We start from the raw sequence: 20,501 nt of genomic DNA, 5'->3' as shown, positions 1-20,501 counted from the left end.
CTGCCCTGGTCATTAGGAGCTGGGCTTTCCTCCGGAGTGGCCCGTAAAGGCAGCAGACTTGGAACCCAGTGGTCTTGCCCTCCCAGCAGCGGCCTAGCCTCATTTCCTTCCTCTCCGGGAGTGGTGCCGAGGTGGGAGGCCTGGGAGTGGCAGGTGGGTTTGCGGTGAACTAATCCGTACAGGGCCGCACCCTCGATGGCCTCCAGTTCACCTCTGAACCTCGGCCTGGCAGCAGCAGGCCTGAGCCCGTATGTGGAATGTGAGTCGGAAAGGCCCCTGCCCCCTTCCTTGCCAACATCTGGGTCTTGTTACCTCCCCTCTGCCCCACCCCCGCCAAAAATAGGTGTGGGCAGCCAGCCACCACATTATCAAAACACCCGCAGCCTTGCCGCCCTCCCCTGGCTGGAGGTGCTGTTTTGTCTGTTTGTCTGATCCTGCTCAGAAAAACTGAGCTGCCTGCATACTTCCCTCCCGTCTTTAAAACCCCACACTGCCGCCACCGAAGACCAAAGGAACAGGAAAAGGGAAACGCCAGGCTATTTTAAGAGACTTTAAGGATTGACCTTCCTGGGCACCCTCATTGGGTGGCGGGGTGGAGGGGCGAGGCCAGAGGCTCCCGGCTGACCCCAGGCCTCTCGGGATTCCATTGTCGCTGGCGAGGTCAGACCACCTTTGTCAGCAAGCTGGGTGACTTCCAGGACGCCAGTGCCCTGGTTGGGCCCCTGGGAACGGTGAGATGTGTCTTGTGCCAGGTTTGAACCTCACGGCCAGCCACTCTGTGCACTCCGGTCTTCTCTGGAAAATGAGAAACCCCCCTTGCCCCCACCCCGCCATGCATGAAGTGCCCAGATTCCTTCTAGAGCAACTGAAGCCTGCTCCCTGTCACACAGGCCTCTCCGGGCCTGGTCAAACTTGGTGAACAATGGCAACATCTTGGAGCCTTGGGAAGTGTCCCTGGTGCCCTTGGTGACCACGTTTTCCTGGCCCCAGAGTCAGTGTGGCAGCCAGCCATGTTCTGCATGCAGCCGGAGCACCTGGGACTTTCCTTGGCTTCAGGACCCCGGACAAGGACACTGCTCCAAGGCCAGCCAACTCAGGGGAGGGCCACGCAGGTGGCAGCAGACAAGGGGAGAGAGCCCTAGAGACAGGAGCCATCACACAGACTTAGCCACCACGAGAATGGGGGTCCTCCAGGCTCCTCCACCTCGTCTTACATGGACCTGGGGTGACAAAGTGAAGTCGGTTTTTGTGAGGCAGTGGCAGATGTAAGGGGCGGGAAGGGAGCCGTCTGCCCCAGGTGTCGCCACTGGGGACCGATGTTAAACTACTTGCAGATAAGCTTAATTAGAACTGCCGTGCATGCTGGGAAGGAGATGTGTAGGGAGTCCCAGGGTGCATAGCTGGGCGCTGACCCCAGTCGGAGGGAGGTCGCACTGGCGTGGAGTCTGGAAGAGGAACAGGGAGCAGCCAGCCAGAAGGGCACGTGTGTGCAGTGGGCTCCAACGTGAAATGTGTCGCTCACCGTGTGACGCAGCCGAGAAAGGCAGCCACGGAAAGTGAAAGCAAGCGGGAGGATGGCGTGAGCAGGTGTCTCTACAGCATGACTCTAGCCTCTGAGTGGAGACTGGATCTGTGACGGCAAGAGGCCCAGGCAAGAGGCGAGGGAGCGTGGGGAGGACTGGAGGGAAGAGGACACGGAGTCAAGGGTCGTTCCTCCATTTTTGGCTTGAATAACAGGATAGACTCAGGATCCCAGCAAGCTACGCCTGCAGGCCAAACCTATCCCCTAGGCTTGTTTTTAAAATAAAGTTTTATTGGAACAAACATGGCCATGCCCAGTCATTTATGGGGAGAGGGAGAAGATGACAAGTTCAGATTTGGGATCTCCTCCGAGATGCAAGTGGAGTTGTCAAACAGGCAGCTGGGAGGGTCTCAACGGGGATCCACAGGACAAGCTGAGAGCAGGAGCTGGACCCAGCCAGGCAGGCACTCTGGCAAGGAGAAAGGGCCTGGGGAGGGTCTCAGAGAATTGTGACACTTCAAGGCCCCTTGGGCACATCCTTCCAGGTGCCTGGTTGGAAGAGCAGCCCCGATAATAGGCTTCTGGGAGCAGTGTCAGTGCCTGCCATGGTGCTCCGTGGGGGTCAGTGGGATCCCCAGCTGCTGAGGCCTCTAGGGCCCCAGAAAGCCTGGGATGGAAGACTAAGCTGGCCCCACCGCCACCACACAGGGGGCTCTTGGGGACGCGGCTGAGTCTGAGCGTGTCCTGGGCAGGACCGCCTGGCTTCGGGGTTGGGGAAATTGGGGCCAACGCTACTATGGTGGGGAAGCTCCCCTCTGTCCCCCTAGTGACCATGCCTTCCTCTCCACAGGTGCGCCTGAGTGGAGGCCGCAATCCCTACGAGGGCCGGGTGGAGGTGCTGGTGGAGAGGAACGGGTCCCTCATCTGGGGGACAGTGTGTGGCGAGAACTGGGGCACCGTGGAGGCCATGGTGGTGTGCCGGCAGCTCGGCCTGGGATTCGCCAGCAACGCCTTCCAGGTGAGAAGCCCTGGCCGCAGACCCACACCTGCCCTCCGTGCAGTCTGACGTGCCCACCTGCAGTCCGCACCCTCTGCCTCGAACCTTCGCCAGCCACGCGGGAGGGACGGGGCAAAGGGCCCTGCACCCCGGAGGCAGGAAACTGTGCCCTGCCCCTTACAGCTCTGAGTCCTGGGGCAGGTCACCCTCCGCCTCTAGCCCCTGTCTCCCGGCTGCAGAACGAGGGGCTGGACTGTGTTTCTGTGGGGGCTCTTGCTCTGCACGCTGGGGTTCACCCTGGGCTGACGGCTGGTCCTGGGGAGGGTCCTGATGTGCCTTTTGCAGAAGGAAGCAACTCAGTCCCTCAGGGCAGTGGTGACCTCCCTCAGCCCAGGGCCCAACCCCCCAATTCCCCTCGCTTGCTCCCTTGGAGGCCCTCTCTGGCCAAAACATTTCCCAGCTTAGGGCCGGGCGCGGTGGCTCACGTCTGTAATCCTAGCACTCTGGGAGGCCGAGGTGGGCGGATTGTTTGAGCTCAGGAGTTCGAGACCAGCCTGAGCAACAGTGAGACCACTTCTCTACCAAAAATAGAAAGAAATTAATTGGACAGCTAAAATATATAGAAAAAATTAGCCAGGCATGGTGGCGCATGCCTGTAGTCTCAGCTACTCGGGAGGCTGAGGCAGTAGGATTGCTTGAGCCCAGGAGTTTGAGGTTGCTGTGAGCTAGGACACCACGGCACTCTAGCCCAGGCAACACAGTGAGACTCTGTCTCAAAAAAAAAAAAAAACACAACATTTCCCAGCTGGTGTCCAAGCCTCCCACATTCTCCCAGTGATACGAATGGTCTGTGGCAAAGCGGCCACCCTTTCATGCCTCAGTGTCCTCCCTGTGGCATGGAATGACTAATCCCAAGTCCTCAGTAGCCTGGCTCTAAACATTTTCATTAAGCAGTTTACACAACAGGAAAATGCTTTGAGATCCTCATCCTGTTATGTTAACTGTGACTCCAGCTCTCCTTCCCAAGTGGCCCTTCTTGAGGCCTAAGAAAGGGGTTTCTTAGGGAGGGAAGAGGAGGACGTCGGCGTCCTGGCTGAGCCTGTCCCCCACAGGCTGGCCGGGGCCCAGGTGGCTCTGACAGGATGTGCTGAGTCCTGAGCAGCTGCCCCGGTCCCTGCCCTGTGGCTCCTCATCCCAGCACCCAGAGGGGACAGTTCTCTGATACAGCTGCCCACGCCCTCTCGGGGCTCGACTTCCCGGGGCAATGCCGTGTTTCTGCTGCTAATATTTCCGACCAGCCAGGGCACGGAAACTGGCAGTTCTCCAGGGAGGATGGAAAAACAGCCACGTTTCAACAGAGCCGCTGTCCAGCTACTTTTGTTTCCCGTCAGCTCATTCCTAAGACACGTAGGCCTCAGCTGGGATCGTGAGACAGGCCCGGGCCTGACCTCAGTCCCAAATCTGCCACCGATTCCAGCCCCCATCTCTTGTCAAGGCCCCAGTTTTCTCATCTGGAGAATGAGGGGGTTATTGGTCAGGTTCTCTGGAGAAACAGAACCAATAGAATGTATGAGCGTGTCTGTGTGTGTGTCTGTGTGTGTGTGTGTGTGTGTGTTTGTGGGTAGAGAGAGGGAAGCTTATTTTAAGGAATTGGTTCACATGATTATGGAGTCCGGCAAGTCTGAAATCTGTAGCGTAGACCAGCAGGCAGAGACCCAGGGAAGCGCTAGTGTGTAACTGGCGTCTGAGGCGGTCTGCAGTCAGAATTTCCTCTTCTTTGGGGACCTCAGCCTTTTGACCTCTTAAGACCTTCGGCTGATGGGATGAGGCCCACCCACATTATAGAGGGTAATCTGCTTTACTCAAAGTCTACTGATTTAAATGTTAATCTCATCTAAAATTATTTCACAGAAACATCTAGAATAGTATTTAACCAAACATCTGGGTACTGTGGCTTATTCAGGTTAACATATAAAATTAGCCGTCACAGGAGGGTTCGGATGCAATACTTCCAAGGCACTTCCTGTCTTGGTCGTCTCTCTCTCTGAGGATTCGGGGAAGACTGCCCTAAACCCTAACCCTGCTTTAGACTGCAAGCCCAAGAGACCTCAGGAACACAGGCCTCTGTGTTCCCATCCCAGCTCTGTGCCTGACTGTCCCCTTCGGTTCCTCATTTTTCTCTACTGGGAACTTGTCTGAAATGTGGGAGTATATCCTAACCATACTTTAAAACCCCAGAGAGCAATGGGGCCCAGTAAATCTCAGCATCATAAACCTGGGGTCTCCCCAGCCTCTTTGCAGAACTACTCTATTAATTGCGTTTTAAACCAGGGAAAATTCTAAATCCAAGAGTTAGTCTTTATGACATATCTAACTAATTATTGACATTTGCCGATTCCCATCAATTGGTCTTGTCTTCTGAGATCACATTCAGGCTTAGAGGAGAGAGTGCTGTGATTGATTAGCAATGTCTGCCCTGGCTCTGGAGGAGGGAGTGGGTACCAGGAATTGCAGGCACCTGCCATTCCTGACATGCATCATTGCACAGATGTTTTACTGCAACCTTAGCTCTACTCTCCCAAGGGGGAGAGTGACAGAACCCAAGTGCTAGGATCAGGAGACCTGGATCCTCACTCGCTCTGCCACCAACTAATTGCATGGCTTGGGTAAGTGGCTCTCTGTGCCTCTGCTGCCTCCCTGTGAAAAATGAGATTGTAAAACCTCGGGGTTGTTGTGAGGCTGCACGTCGGTAGAATATGAGAAAGTGAAATTCGAGGTGACGCACTTGCCATTTCTTTTGTTGATGCATCCAGGAGACCTGGTATTGGCACGGAAATGTCTTCGACAACAAAGTGGTCATGAGTGGAGTAAAGTGCTCGGGAACGGAGCTCTCCCTGGCTCACTGCCACCACGATGACGAGGAGTACGTGACCTGCCCCCAGGGCGGGGTGCAGTACGGGGCAGGAGTCGCCTGCTCAGAAAGTGAGAGCTCCTGGGGGTTGTACCCCAACTGCAGATCCTTGCCCATGACATAGGGGAGAGGAACACTGGAGGGAGGGACTCGGGAGTCTGGTAGGGCAGGGCCACTGCCGACTATTTCAGTGACCTCGGGCAGATCACTGACTGGGGGCTCCTGTTCGTTCAGGTTAAATGAGGACAATAACATCTTCCTTCCTTCCACCTCCTCCATAGGTCATTTCAGGTTTCAGACCTTGGAGGTAACTTAGCTGCCTGGTGACTCCCCAGGAGTCCTAGAGAGATTAGGCATATGGAAGGGGAACCCCAGCCAGGATTCAGAATGACCCAGCTCCTGAAGGCTCCCTTGCACGCTAGGTAGAGGGGACCAGCCTGTGGCAGCTTGTCCTCCTGAGCCCAAACCTCACTGTCCCCACCCTGGCCTTATAAACCCACGTGGGGAACTGGCCAGAGAACTTGGGACCAGACCCTGCCTTATTATCTGAACTTGGCAAAATTAGTGAACCGCTGTGATCTGCAGTCGTTTTGTCATTCCTAGAAATTGGAACTCCGATGTGACAATGAATGTATGCACGTGCTTAATAAACAAGGCACTGTCAGTTTACACAATCACAGAGGATGAGGGAGCAGAGTAAACCCAGCTCCACAGTTCCATTCTCCCACCAACCCCTGCTAGACTCATGGGCATCTCCTAATCCTTGGAAAACAGGACCCTCAGCCCCCAGTGTGAGCTTCTCTGGGCAGACATCACAGGCCTCCTGCCTGAGAGGAGAGAGGGTGAGGCCACCACCCTCACCAGCCCCCAAGGGAGGGCATCTAAGCAGAAAGGAGCAGCCACACCCCTGCCAGGGGCATTTTCTTTATCAATTTATTTATATTCACAATATCCCCATTTCTTCAAAAGTAAATTAAGATAATAAATAAACCTAAATAAAATTCAAGATAATATAAAATAGAAACAGATGAAAGAAAGATAGGTGCTGTCAAAAAGGTAGCAGCTTAAAATGGAGCCAGGAGAGAGGGTAATTAGAAAAAAGACTGTACTATGGAGTTCTATACACTTACTATGAGGAGGTCATTAATTTCACAGTGAGCTTCCTAGCAGCCAGAGGAAAGAGGGAAAACTGGTCATTAATATAATTTACAGTACCTATGAGATGGAAACAAACCCATGAGTTAAGAGAAGCCCACAATTCTAGATACCGTACTGAGATTGAAGGGAATTTCTCTCTATGACAACTGAGAGTGACAATGCCTTTAATAGGAGACCCAAAAATGAGTTTCATAGGGCTACTGCTCACAGTGTTCCTCAGCTGAGGCTGAAGGCATCACTCAGAGCGTATCTGCAGAGGGCGCAACCACCGTTTGGACCAGGAACATAGCTCTCGGCTGGTCTGGCTAAATGCAAATTATAGTATTTAGGGAAATAAAGCAATTCTCCAGGCAACCCTTTATAATTACTTTTTCTCATCCAACCAATTACACACACCTGAAATCTGCACTCCTCGATAGCTCTCTCTTCCCACCATGCCCCATGTGCAGTCCCTCCTGACTTTCTTGACTCCCTCCCTGTCCTTCCCTCCCACTGTCACTGCCTGCATCCATGACCATCTTGCATAATGCATCACTGCAAAGGCCACTCGCTGGGGTCCCCACAGGGACACGGGCCTCCATGATGAGTTCCCCTCCCCATCCCAGAGACAAAGCCACCTCCCACTCCCTCCTCTGCTGCTCAGATCCCGCCCAAGACTCCCACCGCACTCTTGAGAACCAAGGGGCTGGCTCAGGCCTCGAGTTGTCCAGCCTCCTTTCAGGCCACCCTGCACTGGAAGGAGGCCAGCCTCCCTCAGGACTAGCACAGCCCGTGCAGAGGGGTTGTCCATTGGGTGCCAACAACTAATAAGAGACTCACACAACACCCATTATAAAAATAAGTGTGCCCAGAACACTCAGGGCTGAGGAATGCTGCATCCCGGCATACCCTCCAAGATGAAACACTCATCAGCAAACCGGAGGCTCCTGGTTTCTGCCTTTCATCCTCTACCCGCCCCCATCCCATCTTCCTGCCCCTTTCACTGCCCTTCAGTTCCACACCCAATGCTTGCGGGTGGGTCTGCTCTCTAGAGGGCGCCAGTGAGTTCATTGTTTACTGAGGACCTGCAGCCTTAGCCTGGGGACAGTGAGGGGAGGGGGACACACCCCCGCCCCCCCAGGTGCTGGTGAACTTGAGGGACACAAGGCTCACACACTACACTTGCTAGAGAAATTTACAAGCAACTTGTCAAAATAAAAGTTAGCAGGTTCTCGTAAATAACTCATGGGTGACATTTTTCTGAATTGAAGTGTACTTAGAAATGCTCCCCAAAAGCTCACTTTTAAGGGGAAACTGACAGTGAATCCCTTTGCAAAGAAGCTAAGCTTGCTAATACAATTGTTTAGTTAACTAGATCGTAGCCATCGGTCATTCTTTTAACACCTGCAATGTGCGGTGCACTAATTGAGTAAATTAAGCTTTTTTGAGAAGACAGGCACCTGGGGACAACAGTGTATATGGGTGGAAACTGGAAGAGCCTGTTAAGAAGGCAATTTGGCGATACTCGTCAGCCTCAAAAATAGGCGACCCTTTCTCCCAGCGAGTTCACTTATAGAAATATATTAAAGTTATATGCACAGATTTACTACAGGATGTTTAGCACAGCTTTTAAGTGAAAAATTTGAAATAACCAATATATCTGAAAATATGGGATAGGTAGGGTTATGCATTAAATATTATGTGGCCATGAAATGAATGTTGCAATGGATATATATTAACATGGAAATATGTCAAGATATATTTTAAAGGGAAGAGTTAGCAGACTATAAATCTACACATTATATTACACATGTTGGAAAATATATCAGTCCCAGAAGAATCAGACCAAGTGATTAGCAGCATTTTCTCTCTCTGTGTGTAGCACAAAATCACATCGTTAATTGTTTTTTGCTTTTTATTATGGAAAATTTAAAGCCACTTGAAAGTAGAGAGAATAATATAATGAACCCTCATGTGCCCGTCACCCAGATTCAACACTTGTCAACATCTTGCCCATGTGCCCTGATAGCCAAAGGGATGTCAAAGAGATCTCTTAGCAGAGGGCAGGAATAATTTGGGGTCTTCTTAAACAAGGCAGGTAACCTTGGGGAGTCCTTGTGCCCATTCCAGAAGGCGGAGGCAGGTGGAGGTAGGGGCTTGTCCCAGCTCAGGAGTCAGAGTGGAACCCTTGGGGAGGGGTCTCTTGTCTTGGTGACCACCGTGTCCTCCTCCCCAGCCGCGCCTGACCTGGTCCTCAATGCTGAGATAGTGCAGCAGACCACCTACCTGGAGGACCGGCCCATGTTCATGCTCCAGTGCGCCATGGAGGAGAACTGCCTCTCGGCCTCGGCCGCCAAGACCGACCCCACCACGGGCTACCGCCGGCTCCTGCGCTTCTCCTCCCAGATCCACAACAACGGCCAGGCTGACTTCCGGCCCAAGAAGGGCCGCCACGCGTGGATCTGGCACGACTGCCACAGGTGGGCTCTCCCTCCCTCCCTGCCAAGCTGCTCGGCTGACATCTGCAGGACGCCCCCTTCCTTGGCCGTCAGTCCGTGGTTTCCACGTGTGCCCACGGCAGGCCTGTGCGCTGCAGGGGACTCTGAGCTCCAGAAAGAGCTCTAGAAATGTATTTCCCATACCGGTGGATACTTTTAATATCTCTAGGAAGACAGTGGGTGTGGAGGCGAGAGTTCTAGGCCCAGGTGTCACGAGACCTGGTCTCTAAACCCAGCCAAGCCTCCAACCAGCTGCATGATGTCGGGCCAGCCAGGCCATATCGCCTGGGATGTCTCTTCCAGCTCTGTTCGTCTGCAGTGCTATAAATCCTGGGTGAGAACAGAATAGGGTGAAATCCTATAGCCAGCCCTAGCTGGAGCCCACAAAAGCCACTTGCTCTTCCTCCTGCCTTGGCTTTCTTTCTTTTTTTCTTTCTTCGTGTTGACTCTTTATCTACTCCAGAACCTGCTTGTCCAGGGATTTCCCTGCTCAGATCCGAGCCGGGCAGGTGGAGGGAACAGAAGCAAGCCCACTACTGACGAGGGAGGGAGGCCTGTGCCACCCAACACAGCAGGAAGCCCCTTCAGGGCTCCAGACTTTGGCCTTGTCATTGCCCTTCTCAACGCCTAGACATCTTGTCCGCAAAACGAAGCCTTTGCACTGGAGCCCTGCTTCTCAAGGGGAGGTCCCCGGACCAGCGGTATCTGCCACCACCTGAGAGCCTGGGAAATGCTGAGTCCCAGGGCCCATCGCAGACCCACGTGTCAGAATCTGCATTTAACGGGGACTCCCAGGTGACTGTGCGCACATCATAGAAGGGGAAGCCCTTGTCTACATGAGACTGAGCCTGCCTCCCAGCTCTATACTGTGGTGATCACCGATGGGGGAGAAGGACTACCATGTACTGGTCCCCTTTTAAGGGCCAGGCCCCCCGAATCCTCATTTTCATAAGTAAGAAAACAGAGGCTTGGAGTTATGTCTCTTGCCCAAGACGATGCAGAGGGCAGGGGTCACAACCGATGGCCTAGTCACATTCAAATCAGTTTTGGGATAGAGTTGTTCAACCCGTTTCAAAGGAAAGGACTATGATAGAATTTAGGGGTGTCGATTTTCTTTTAACGTGATCATCTGAATGTTCACAAGCCCTTAATTAGCCAAAGAATTTCTGGTCTCTGTACGGAAGCACATCAGTCTTCAGGGTGGAAGTGAAACGGGAGAGCTAAAGTCATGATGGTCTCGGTGCCTGGTCTCCTTCAGGGAGCATGTGGGTGGGAGGCCTGGGCAGCGGGGGCTGCCACTGCCTGTGGGTCTATAAGTGGAGGGTAATTGCATCCCAGCCCTGCATATGGCGGCCCACCCAGAGGTTACATGGCAGTCTCTGTGCCATTTACTTACTCTCCAAGGAATCGGTCTCTAAGAATAGTCCCATAGTGACATCCTGGAAATGTTCTTCTGATCTGGAGCCCTGGGAACTCAGACTGCCCCCATTTTCCTGTGGTCTGTTTTATGTCTTTGCTTGCAGATGTTCCAGTCAATGGTTTGGGAGGCACAAGAGGGAAGGACGTGCTGGCTCAGCATATGTTCCTCCAGCACAGGCACCAGCCCCCCGAGTCACGGATGGCTTTGCTGCAAAGGGGACACTTCTGTTCACTGTGCCCTGCCTCCCCCACAGGGGGAACAGCCCCCACACAGGGTCAAAACCTTCAAAGGTGATGTGGCCTCTAGGAGCCAGTCTCAGGCCCTCATCACACCTGTGGGGCTACCTGGCACGTGGGGATGGCAAGGTGGGGCGAGCAGAAGGGCCCCTGCCTTCGTAGCAGCACCTCCTGGGACTGGGAAACACGTCCATGTTCTGTGAGATGAGGACAGGAGCATTGCCCCAACCGTGGGAGGGAACCACCAGGACTGTCCATTCCGGAGGTGCCGAGGGCACGTGGCTGGCCTGGGAAGAGACACAGAGCGCAAACATCTGCACCGAGGTGCTGATAGAGTTTTACTGGGGCCACCAATGACCTAGAATAGCAAAGGACGTAGCCAAACCTCCCGTCTTTCTCTGAACCAGATTTACCTGTCATCCATGTATTCATCCAACACCTCCTACCCCAACTAGTTCCACGTCTTAAAACACTGAGCTCTGGAGTATGACGTGGAAGGCTGTCCTTCCTTTTGTCCAGATTGCAATGACCTCCATCAAGCATCGGGCTGTTCCTGTTCTTAGAGTTCTGTTATTTCCTTCCATGTCTGCGTTTCCCTATCTCTACCCCAGGGATCAGGCCCCTCCTAGACATCCGAGGGTCTTGACAGCTCAGCCTGGAAAGAGGAAGAGAGCCTTCCTCGCCCTCCACCTGCCCCACGTCCCGCTCTGTGTTTCCTGGGAGTAGTGGCGAGGTGGGGAATGTTCTAGGCTCTACCTCTGAGCAGCTGGCAGGGTGACGTGGCCCTGGGGGTTGCCCATGTACACCGACAGGTAAAGCAGAGATGCTCCAGACAGAGGCAGCCCACACTGGGAGGCTGCGAAACCAGTGCTCCCTGCCGAGTGTCTGCAGGGGAAAATCTGCAGCTGGGGAAGCCTCTTAAATCAAGTCTGCAGGAAGCCGCGGAGCGGGACGGCGGGGTCAGCCTTACAAGAGTCCGTCTGTGGACTCCGTCTAAATTCTGTTTAGACAACGGAACATAAACTCCTTCTCTTCAGTCTTTCCAGCCCGGTAAACATGGACACATAAGCCCCTCTCTGAGCGACGCAGACATTTTTTAGGCAGTGAGTCAGACCTCATGTCTCATCCTGCTCCTGCAGGAAGCCAAAATAGACTCTTTCAAAGTCATTGCTCCAGCCGCCACAGAATGCGTCCTTGTGCATGTTCTCCGCGGGCCCCTGGCTCAACATCGCCTTGAGGGGCAGCGTGAGTGACCAGGGAAGACCGACTTAGCAACTCCGGACATTATTTTTAGCACAAGCAAACGCAGGAGGAAGGGAAAAAGAGCCTCTCATTTCCTCTCAGAAAACCCACCCTTTTCATTCCCCTCTGCCCTCCTCTGTCGCCACGCGGCGGAGGGAACCTGAGGCCAGCTCCCGTTGGCCTGCAGTGACAGGAGTGACAGGAGTGACAGGGAGTAATGGGGGGTAATGGCGATGCGGCTACAGTAGGAGGAACCGAGAAGCCGACAGGTGCTGAGCGCTCACCTGTTACCGGCCTCGTGCTGGGTATTTTACGACATTTATCTCATTGAGTCCCAGCACCAGCCCTGAGAGTAGGTCATTTTCCCTCAGGTCGTGCACAGATGAAACGAGGGACTCTGGTCCCCGTGCCTTGGCCCCTTGTTCCTTAGTTTCCCCATTTTCCAAATGTCCCTGTCATGGCAGAGACAAGCGAATGGCGTAGTTGCAGATGCTTGCGACAATGCACCATTGTGTGTTGGGATCAGGATGGTGACAGCCCGGGCAGCGAGGGCCTCCGTCAGCTCCAGCCTGGGCAGCACGCGGCAGCCATGTTTCCCTCGTTTCTTCTGAACCAAGCGCATCACTTTCTGACACGCCACATCTGTTCTCGATCCCTCCCCAGTGGAGGGAAGGAAGTCGTCATGTAAACTGTCGGCCCAGGGGCCAAGCTCTCCCCTGCTCCCTTCCCACAGGGCCCCCACAGCTGTCTTCCTTCCCCTCCTCGTTTGGTTTGCTCCATGCAAGGAGCACAGATTGCTGCAGCTCGCATCCCCAGGGCCCCAGGCAGAACCGCAGGCCTCCCCTCCTGGTCTGAAGCACGCATGTCACTGGGCACGAGCGTGTCCCACACGGGACACACGCCCTACTTCTTAGCGCCTGTTCTTCGCCGCCTCTCCCCTGACTCACTACCCCTGCCTTTCGTTCTTTCCCTCCCTACCGTATTCCCACTTTCAAAAGTTTTCAAAAGACATCAAAATGGGATTTTTTCTCAGTCTAGAGAAAGTACACTGAACAGGAATGGGATGTGAGAGCCAGTTGAGCGCTCAGGAGGGTCCCTGCTTGCTAAAACCGACAGCGTACGTGACAGAGCACAGCACACGCTGGGCCGTGCCAAGCACGCCAGCCGCACACTGGCCCCCTTTAGCTGACATGAGGACCCAGGCTTGGCAAGGCCCGTGGGTTGTCGACTCCAGAGCCTGAGGCTCTCTCTAAAGCACAATTCCTGGCTCGCTCTTCTGCCTTCCTTCCTGTGCCCCTGTCACCCACGCCTGGCCCGGCCCAGCCCCGCTGTGGACCGTGCTGCGGGGTATTCCCAGAGCCAGGTTGCCAGCTGGGCCTCTGCTTGCAGGCAGCGGCTACCCCAGAAACTGACCTCCCGGCCCTCTCTCGCGCTTGCAGGCACTACCACAGCATGGAAGTGTTCACCTACTATGACCTGCTGAACCTCAATGGCACCAAGGTGGCAGAGGGCCACAAGGCCAGCTTCTGCTTGGAGGACACAGAATGCGAAGGAGGTACCTTTGTGTGGGGGGAGGTGGGGTTTCTGGGGGACTTGAAGGCTCCCACCCCCACAGCACCTGGCTAGAGCCCAGGCCAGACGCTGGACTCTGTGTCACCCTCAACCCTGCTGCCTTCTCCACCCTGGGCCTTTGGCTGCAGCTTGGTGCTAAGGAGTATGGGCAAGACCTGGCTCCAAAGGCACCTGGACCCTGCAGAGCTGTGCCAACGGACACTGGTAGGTCCACAGGGCCTCCCAGGCGAGGTCCAGACCCTCGGGCCTGACGCACGTGCCCTTCCCACTCTGGCTGCCACAAACCTTTCTTCCTATGTGTCCCAGCACCAAGCGCCCCCACCCCACCAGGCTCTCACCCTTCAAGTCCAAGCTCAAACGACGCACTCTGAGGTCCCGTGCCTCCCCCAGCCAGGGGCAGCACTCTGCTCCTGCCCCTAGGTCGCCACACCTGCACTGTCATTGCCCGTTAGTGCCCCTGCCACCCTCAGGGCTCTTCATGGGGAGACAGGTCAGTTCTTCCCACTGTACCTGCTGTCTTGAGTAGCGCCCCGACATGGCAGCCTCTTCAAAGACAGTGTGTAATTCGTTATTCACTGAAGCAGTCTGCCACCGGCATGCTGGGAACTCTACAGCAAACAGGTTTTGAGCGCCTGCCACGTGCAGACAACACGTAAGGGTCAGAGAGGCAACCACACGTACGCCTGCACTCTTGTCACTGATACTCCAGTGGGAGAGACAAGACGACCCCCACATTAAGCTCAACAGTGAACCCCAGAGATTTCCCCGAGGAACGTGCTGTCCATCCCCAGGCTGAGGGTTTCGCAGAAAGGCCAGAGTGAACCAGAGTGGCCAGGGAGGGCTTCGTGGAGGAGGGGGCCTTGAGCCCGGCCTGAAGGGAGGGCTGGGATGTGGGGAGGGAATTGAGTGGGAGGTTCCACTGAAATGAGAACAGATCAGAAACCCACAGAGCGGGGCTGGGACACTGAGCCCAGATGGTGGGGGATTGGGGACAGGAAGAGAGATGCGGCCATGGGCCATGTGTGCCTGGTGACGGGTCCCCCTCCTCCCTGCCTGCAGACATCCAGAAGAGCTACGAGTGTGCCAACTTTGGCGAGCAGGGCATCACCATGGGCTGCTGGGACATGTACCGCCATGACATCGACTGCCAGTGGATCGACATTACTGATGTACCCCCTGGAGATTACCTGTTCCAGGTGAGCCGGGCAGGAAGGGTTCCAGCCTTGCTCGGGGGTGGAAGGGAGGCTGCATGGAGGCCAAGCTGTCTGAAGTGCAGGGTGCGATCAACACCCAGAGGCCATCATAGTCCTTGGGTAACCCAAGCATGCGAAGCCCGTGGGCTTGGGAAAGAGGGCGCATGCAGGGCCTGGGGGAACAAGAGATGCCTGAGACATTCATAGCAGATGTGGGCAATGCCTGGTGCTTGCGGATCAAAACTTGCCTCCAGGCCGGGATCTGTCCCCCAGACTCTAACCCTCCCCTGCTGAGATACCCCTGCCTCCGTCGCCGTGCGCTTGCCCTGCCTCTGCCCATGCCGTCAAGGCGGAAAGCAGTCTCTCAAGTGCATGTGACCTCCCTCTCCCAGAAACATCTGCCTCATAAAAGAAGATCTGCAGAGGGGGCCATTGTCAATGCAAAGAAATGAATCTATAGTGGTAGATTGTCAAACACTGGAGACGGCCCAGCCAGGGCTCTGTTTTGTGGGGACTCTGCCCAGGTGGAAGGCCATCCCTGAGGAGGAACCAGGGGGCCTTGGCCTCCCACCTCCCTGCAAAGAGCCGTAAGCTCTGACCAGGCCCCTCACTGGCGGGGGGAGACGGGGCGCCTCCTGGCGCGCGTCGCCTGCAGAAGCTCCGTTCCACCCTCTCATTCCCTTCCACGACTCCACCCGTCTCGCGTTCCAGCCGGCCCTGTGGGGTGGCAAAGCGGATGACCAGAAATGTGTCATTCTGCCTTGAAAGCATTCCCGAGGGGGCATTCAGCCAGCCCAGGGCCGGGCCGCAGCCCCGCCGACAGACGGCCCTCTGCAGGAACAACACCTGCAGAGAGGTGACCACAGAGGGGCTTTGAGAGGCTTCCAGGGCAGTTCCAGAGGCTGCAAATCAGACAGCCAAGCACTTTCCGCCCACGAGCCCAGAGCCGCAGGCGTGGAGAGGCCCGGCCGAAGAGCAGAGTGATGTGTACTTAAAATATGAATATTCGTGGCTACGTGCACGTAGCCAGTGCGGTGCCTGTCGGTTTGGCTTTGAGGTTTGCTGTCACTCTGCCGGCCGAGTGTGTACCGTCATGTATTCTGACAAATGCCATCTATTTAATAACTGCTATTTGTTGCCCAAACCTGGCGAATCACTTGTCTCATTTCATCACCAAGGAAGGGGCATCGCTACTGTGCTCATTTCACAGCCAGGCAAACCCAGGTCACATCAACTCTGTATTTAGTGTTGTCGGTCCCCAAACTGTGCACTTAGCAAATGGACTCGTTAGGGACATGGTAATACTGATTCATCAAAACGAATATGTCCCCTGGGACCGGCACGGAGCATTAGGCACAGAAAGCCCTGGCCTGGGGAGCAGCTGGACGCAGTGCCTGCCGTGCAGGCCGGAGGATGGAGCGGGCGAGGAGGAGCCCCCCAGAAAGGCCACCCCACTGCCAGCACACGGGGCGGGTGCCGTGCTGGCCTTGGTTTCCACTGCATCTCTTTGCGTAGGCCCAGCCCTGCTAAGGGTCAAGTCCTGGCCCTTCCGGGGCCCCAAACCTAGAGATGTTCCTTACCAAGCAGCCTGCCCGCTGGGGTCGCAGCCCTTCAGTGTGGCAGGACCCTCAAGGTCCTGTGCACCTTCATCCACTGTGCCAGGCACAGCTTTTGTCCCTTTACCCTCCACCTCCCTCCCCTTTCTCTTCTCCTCAGTTCCTCACCCCAAATCTCCCCATTTCTGGCCCATCACAACCGCCTCTCGGAATGACAGCCCTTCCTATTCCTGCTCTCTGGGCTACGTCCGCTGACCTGGGGCGACGCGGAGGGAGGGGAGGGGAAGGGGGCCAGTCTCCACCAGCAGCCCCGGCACAGGCCCTGGACCCGCAGAGCAGGCAGGGGCTTGATGGCCTAGCCCAGCCCACTGATCTGCAGAGCCGGCCAAGACCCAGAGAGAGGAAGGGACGTGTCCGCAGTCACACAGCTGGGACTCGTCCCATCCTCCTGCTCCCCACCCATCTCGGCACCTGCACCCTGCTACGCCTCTCCAGCGTCTTGCTCTGGGGCCTCTCTCGGAGCTCCAGGAGGAGGTGACCCCTTTCTGAAGGCCTATCCTTGGCAGAGGGGTGTCTGTGTGACTCAACACTGAGAAGGACAGAGGGATGCCAGGTCTCCCTCCTCCAGGCCATGCTCCCTCTGCCTCCCTGAGCTCAGCTCTCCCCCAAGAGCTCTGCCAGAACCCACAGACCCCTCCGGGCAGTCTCGCCCTGGCCTCTTGGATCCCAGCACCTGCCTTTCCCTGAGGTCACCGGCTCTGGCAGCCGGGCTGGTCTCACAGAGCCCCAGGCCAGAGGTGGAGATGGCCAAGGGGGGACCAACAGCTTCCTCTGCCTTGCTCCTCCCCAGGTTGTCATTAACCCCAACTTCGAGGTTGCAGAATCCGATTACTCCAACAACGTCATGAAGTGCAGGAGCCGCTACGACGGCCACCGCATCTGGATGTACAACTGCCACATAGGTAAGGCCCGGGGCTGCCCCTCCCTGCCCGGGGCTGTCGGCCCACCCTCCGGGAACAGGCCAGCGCTACCCTACTTTCTCGAGGAACCAGAGGCAGCTTCCTAATTTGGGAAAGGAGCTTGGGGAATAGAGCCAGTGTCACATTTCCACGCTCGGGAAGGAAACCGCAGACACACAAGGCCGGGTGGGGACTGAGCTTTTACAGCCAGCTCTGGCCACAGCGGGAGGGTGGTACCGAACCAGGCCGGCCCAGGGCAGACCCCAGGGCTATTTAAGGGCTGGAGCCGAGGCCACTAACTCATTATGCACGTGGCCTCAAAAGTGTGGGTGTAGCAATTTGTGGGCTCTGCCTATCAGGTTTCCCTGTCACGAACTAGAAGCCAGCAAACCACTGTCACTTCTGGTCTCCAGTAAAGATAGTTTCCCTGGGTCATGAGACTTGGGGAACCAGAGGGAAAGAGCTTTTTCCTCTGCAGGAAGTGACAGCCCTCCCTCTTGGTGAAGGTAAAAAGTAAAGTGCTTTCACTCAGCCGTGCCCAGCACCCGCTCCCTGCCTGTTCCTGGAGATGGCCGGCACCTAGTCCCTGCCCCCATGGGGTCGCAGAGGTGGCCCCAGCAGAGCCCCGGGCCAACTCCCTGCTCAGGAGAGTGCCGAGCTTCTGATTTGCCCAGCTCTTTCTCCAATTCCTACTCCGCAGGTGGCTCTTTCAGCGAAGAGACAGAAAAGAAGTTTGAGCACTTCAGCGGACTCATAAATAACCAGCTCTCCCCGCAGTAAAGATGCCTCCGTGGGCTGGGTGCTGGCTCACGCCCGTAATCCCAGCACTTTGCGAGGTCGAGACGGGAGGATCACTTGAGGCCAAGAGTTCAAGACCAGCCTGGGCAACAGCAAGACCTCATCTCTACAAAAAATTTTTTTTTAAGAAATCAGCAGGGTGTGGTCGCAGCTGCTCAGGAGGGTGAGGCAGGAGGATCACTTCAGCCCAGAGTGAGACCCTGTCCCAAAAAAAAACAAAAAAAAAAGAGAGAGAAAGAGAAAAGCAGCCTCCGTGGTCACCTCCTGTCTTCAGGCCACACACATCTTCCCTGGGACTTCCCCCAACAACTAAGTCTGACCAGTCGCCCCATCCAGACCCCGCGGTGGCTGTGTCCAAGCTCAGGAAGAAGAGGACGGTCCCATCATCCACCGGGGCTGCCGCCTGACCTTTAAGGCCTGGGGAGGCCTCTGGGGGCTGGGGCTTGTCCACAGGCCGTGGGAGCAGCACCAAGAGCCAGCCTTGCCCAGGACCCCAGGCCCACAAACAGGTGGTCACCAGCCTGTCCCAGCCCAGCCACCCAGCTCACCACAGGTAACACAGGGCCGTTCTCGAGTTACCTGTGGGAAGATGTGAGCTTATCAACCCCAGAGGTGAACAGGCTGAACTCCGTATCTCCTAAGTTATTTCCAGCAAACTTGAATATCTGGACCTCTCTTCCAACTAAACCAACTGCCTCTACTTAGCCCGTTGCTATATACACACATATATACATGATGCTGCCACACTTTCTGATTGACACCTTGACTGCCATACTAGAAAAAATTTTTTTCCCCTGGAGCCACGGTGTTTTATTAAAACAAAACGATCCTGTCTAGTTTGTTATTTTTTACTGTTTTCTGTGCATGAGTTATTATGCAATGCAATCCATGTTTTTAGAATTAAATTACAATATTATTTGTAATGTTCATTGTTATAATTATTTGTAACATATTAATTGTTACAATATTAACTGTAACAATAAGAACATCAATAAGTAAGATTTTCAGGAACCAGCTGTAGGGCTTTTTTTCATGACCCCCGGGTCAAAACTAGCCTGAGTTAAATACAACTCACATGGCAGTCAATGTGTTAAATGAGCTCAGAGCTGGTGCTTCTCTCGCATTGTCACATATATAAATGATGCTGCCACGCTTTCTGATTACATGAGCTCATTGTTGATGCTTTTCTCTCTACCACCTTATATTTTTCAAGATACCAGTATTATATTTTCACAGACTTTGAAACACAAAGAAAGTTAGTGGCATTTAATAGTAGGCATCTGGACTTTGGGTAATACAGCTCAGAAGAAAAACCAGCCCACCTGTGTAAGTGACTCCTGTTCCTACTGCTCCAGTTCTGTTGGTTGTTGATTCAACGGTGCTATCCCCAGGGTGCTGGGTGACAGGATGCTCACCAAACACCATCTGTCATCAGAGACACTTACACATACTTGAAAATTGCAATAAAAGATGCAATAAAAGATGTATGATGATAGGCTGTGTACGGTGGCTCATGCCTGTAATCCTAGCACTCTGGGAGGCTGAGGCGGGAGGATTGCTTGAGGTTAGGAGTTTGAGACCAGCCTGAGGAAAAGCAAGACCCCATCTCTACTAAAAATAGAAAAATTAGCCAGGCGTGGTGGTGTGTGCATGTAGTCCTAGCTATTCGGGAGGCTGAGGCAGGAGGATTGCTTGAGCCCAGGAGTTTGAGGTTACTGTGAGCTAAGCTGACTCCATGACACTCTAGCCCAGGCGACAGAGCAAGACTTTGTCTCCAAAAAAAAATGTATGATATGCATCTGTTTCATTTGAACCACTGCACCTGGGCCCTGATTAGCAGAATTGCTGTTTGCTCGCCCAAAGCGGAGCTTCGGATACATTTCCAGTTTCCCTCCCATGGAGATGGGTTCCCACGTGCCCGGCAGTCCCGGTGGCTGTGGGGCCTCCTTCAGTAGAAAAGGTGCAACCTCTGGGAGCAACAGTCTAAGGAGATCACAAAAATGAGTAAGAACACGAGTCGTATCCTTTCTGGAACTCCTGCTGTTTTGTACTGGAAATTGCCAGGAGGTCCAGTAGCGTTAGCAAATGGGACACCTAGACTGAAACAGTCACAGGGCAGCGTCCCAAAGGAGTAGGGGTACGTCGGCAGAGCAGGAGCTCCAAGCTCTCCTGGCTGGCGGCAGTGGGGTGGATGGCCCCAGCCGGCCCTCTTACCCAGAAGCAGGTTTCCCGCTTGTGTCGCAAGCACGCTGGGGCTCAGCAAGTCAGAGCGTCCACGGTGACCTCAAAGCTCCAGGTGGGGGCACCTTGGCACCAACTCCACCCAAACCAGAAGAAATGAGGGCGCCACCCCCACAAAGATGCCTCACACCTGTTCCCAGTAGGGAAGCAAACTGGGCACGCATTCATCTCACCTCTTGGCTTGGTGTTTATTTCTGCAGGCACCTGGTGTAACCCACG

At 54.8% G+C, this 20,501-nt stretch overlaps 1 protein-coding gene across 3 annotated transcripts in view; it reads left to right on the top strand.

The window, feature by feature from the left end:
- Positions 1-18,091, top strand: part of LOXL2 (lysyl oxidase-like 2) — a 55,233-nt gene extending 37,142 nt beyond the window's left edge. For 2 of the 3 annotated variants that reach the window (XM_012663011.1, XM_012663010.1), the window contains exons 7-13: positions 2,373-2,540; positions 5,333-5,501; positions 8,804-9,047; positions 13,403-13,518; positions 14,595-14,731; positions 17,135-17,246; positions 17,944-18,023. In XM_012663011.1, the coding sequence (XP_012518465.1) occupies positions 2,373-2,540; positions 5,333-5,501; positions 8,804-9,047; positions 13,403-13,518; positions 14,595-14,731; positions 17,135-17,246; positions 17,944-18,023 (1,026 nt within the window). Of the gene's footprint in view, positions 1-2,372; positions 2,541-5,332; positions 5,502-8,803; positions 9,048-13,402; positions 13,519-14,594; positions 14,732-17,134; positions 17,247-17,943 lie in introns of all 3 variants that reach the window. The other variant, XM_012663009.1, reaches the window with a different exon arrangement.
- The last annotated feature ends 2,410 nt before the right edge of the window (positions 18,092-20,501 follow it).

The sequence above is a fragment of the Propithecus coquereli genome, unplaced genomic scaffold (assembly GCF_000956105.1).
Source record: "Propithecus coquereli isolate 6110/MARCELLA unplaced genomic scaffold, Pcoq_1.0 Scaffold79, whole genome shotgun sequence".
Classification (NCBI taxonomy): Eukaryota; Metazoa; Chordata; class Mammalia; order Primates; family Indriidae; genus Propithecus; species Propithecus coquereli.
Note: the sequence above shows the minus strand (reverse complement) of the source record. Positions and strands in the feature narration are given on the sequence as shown.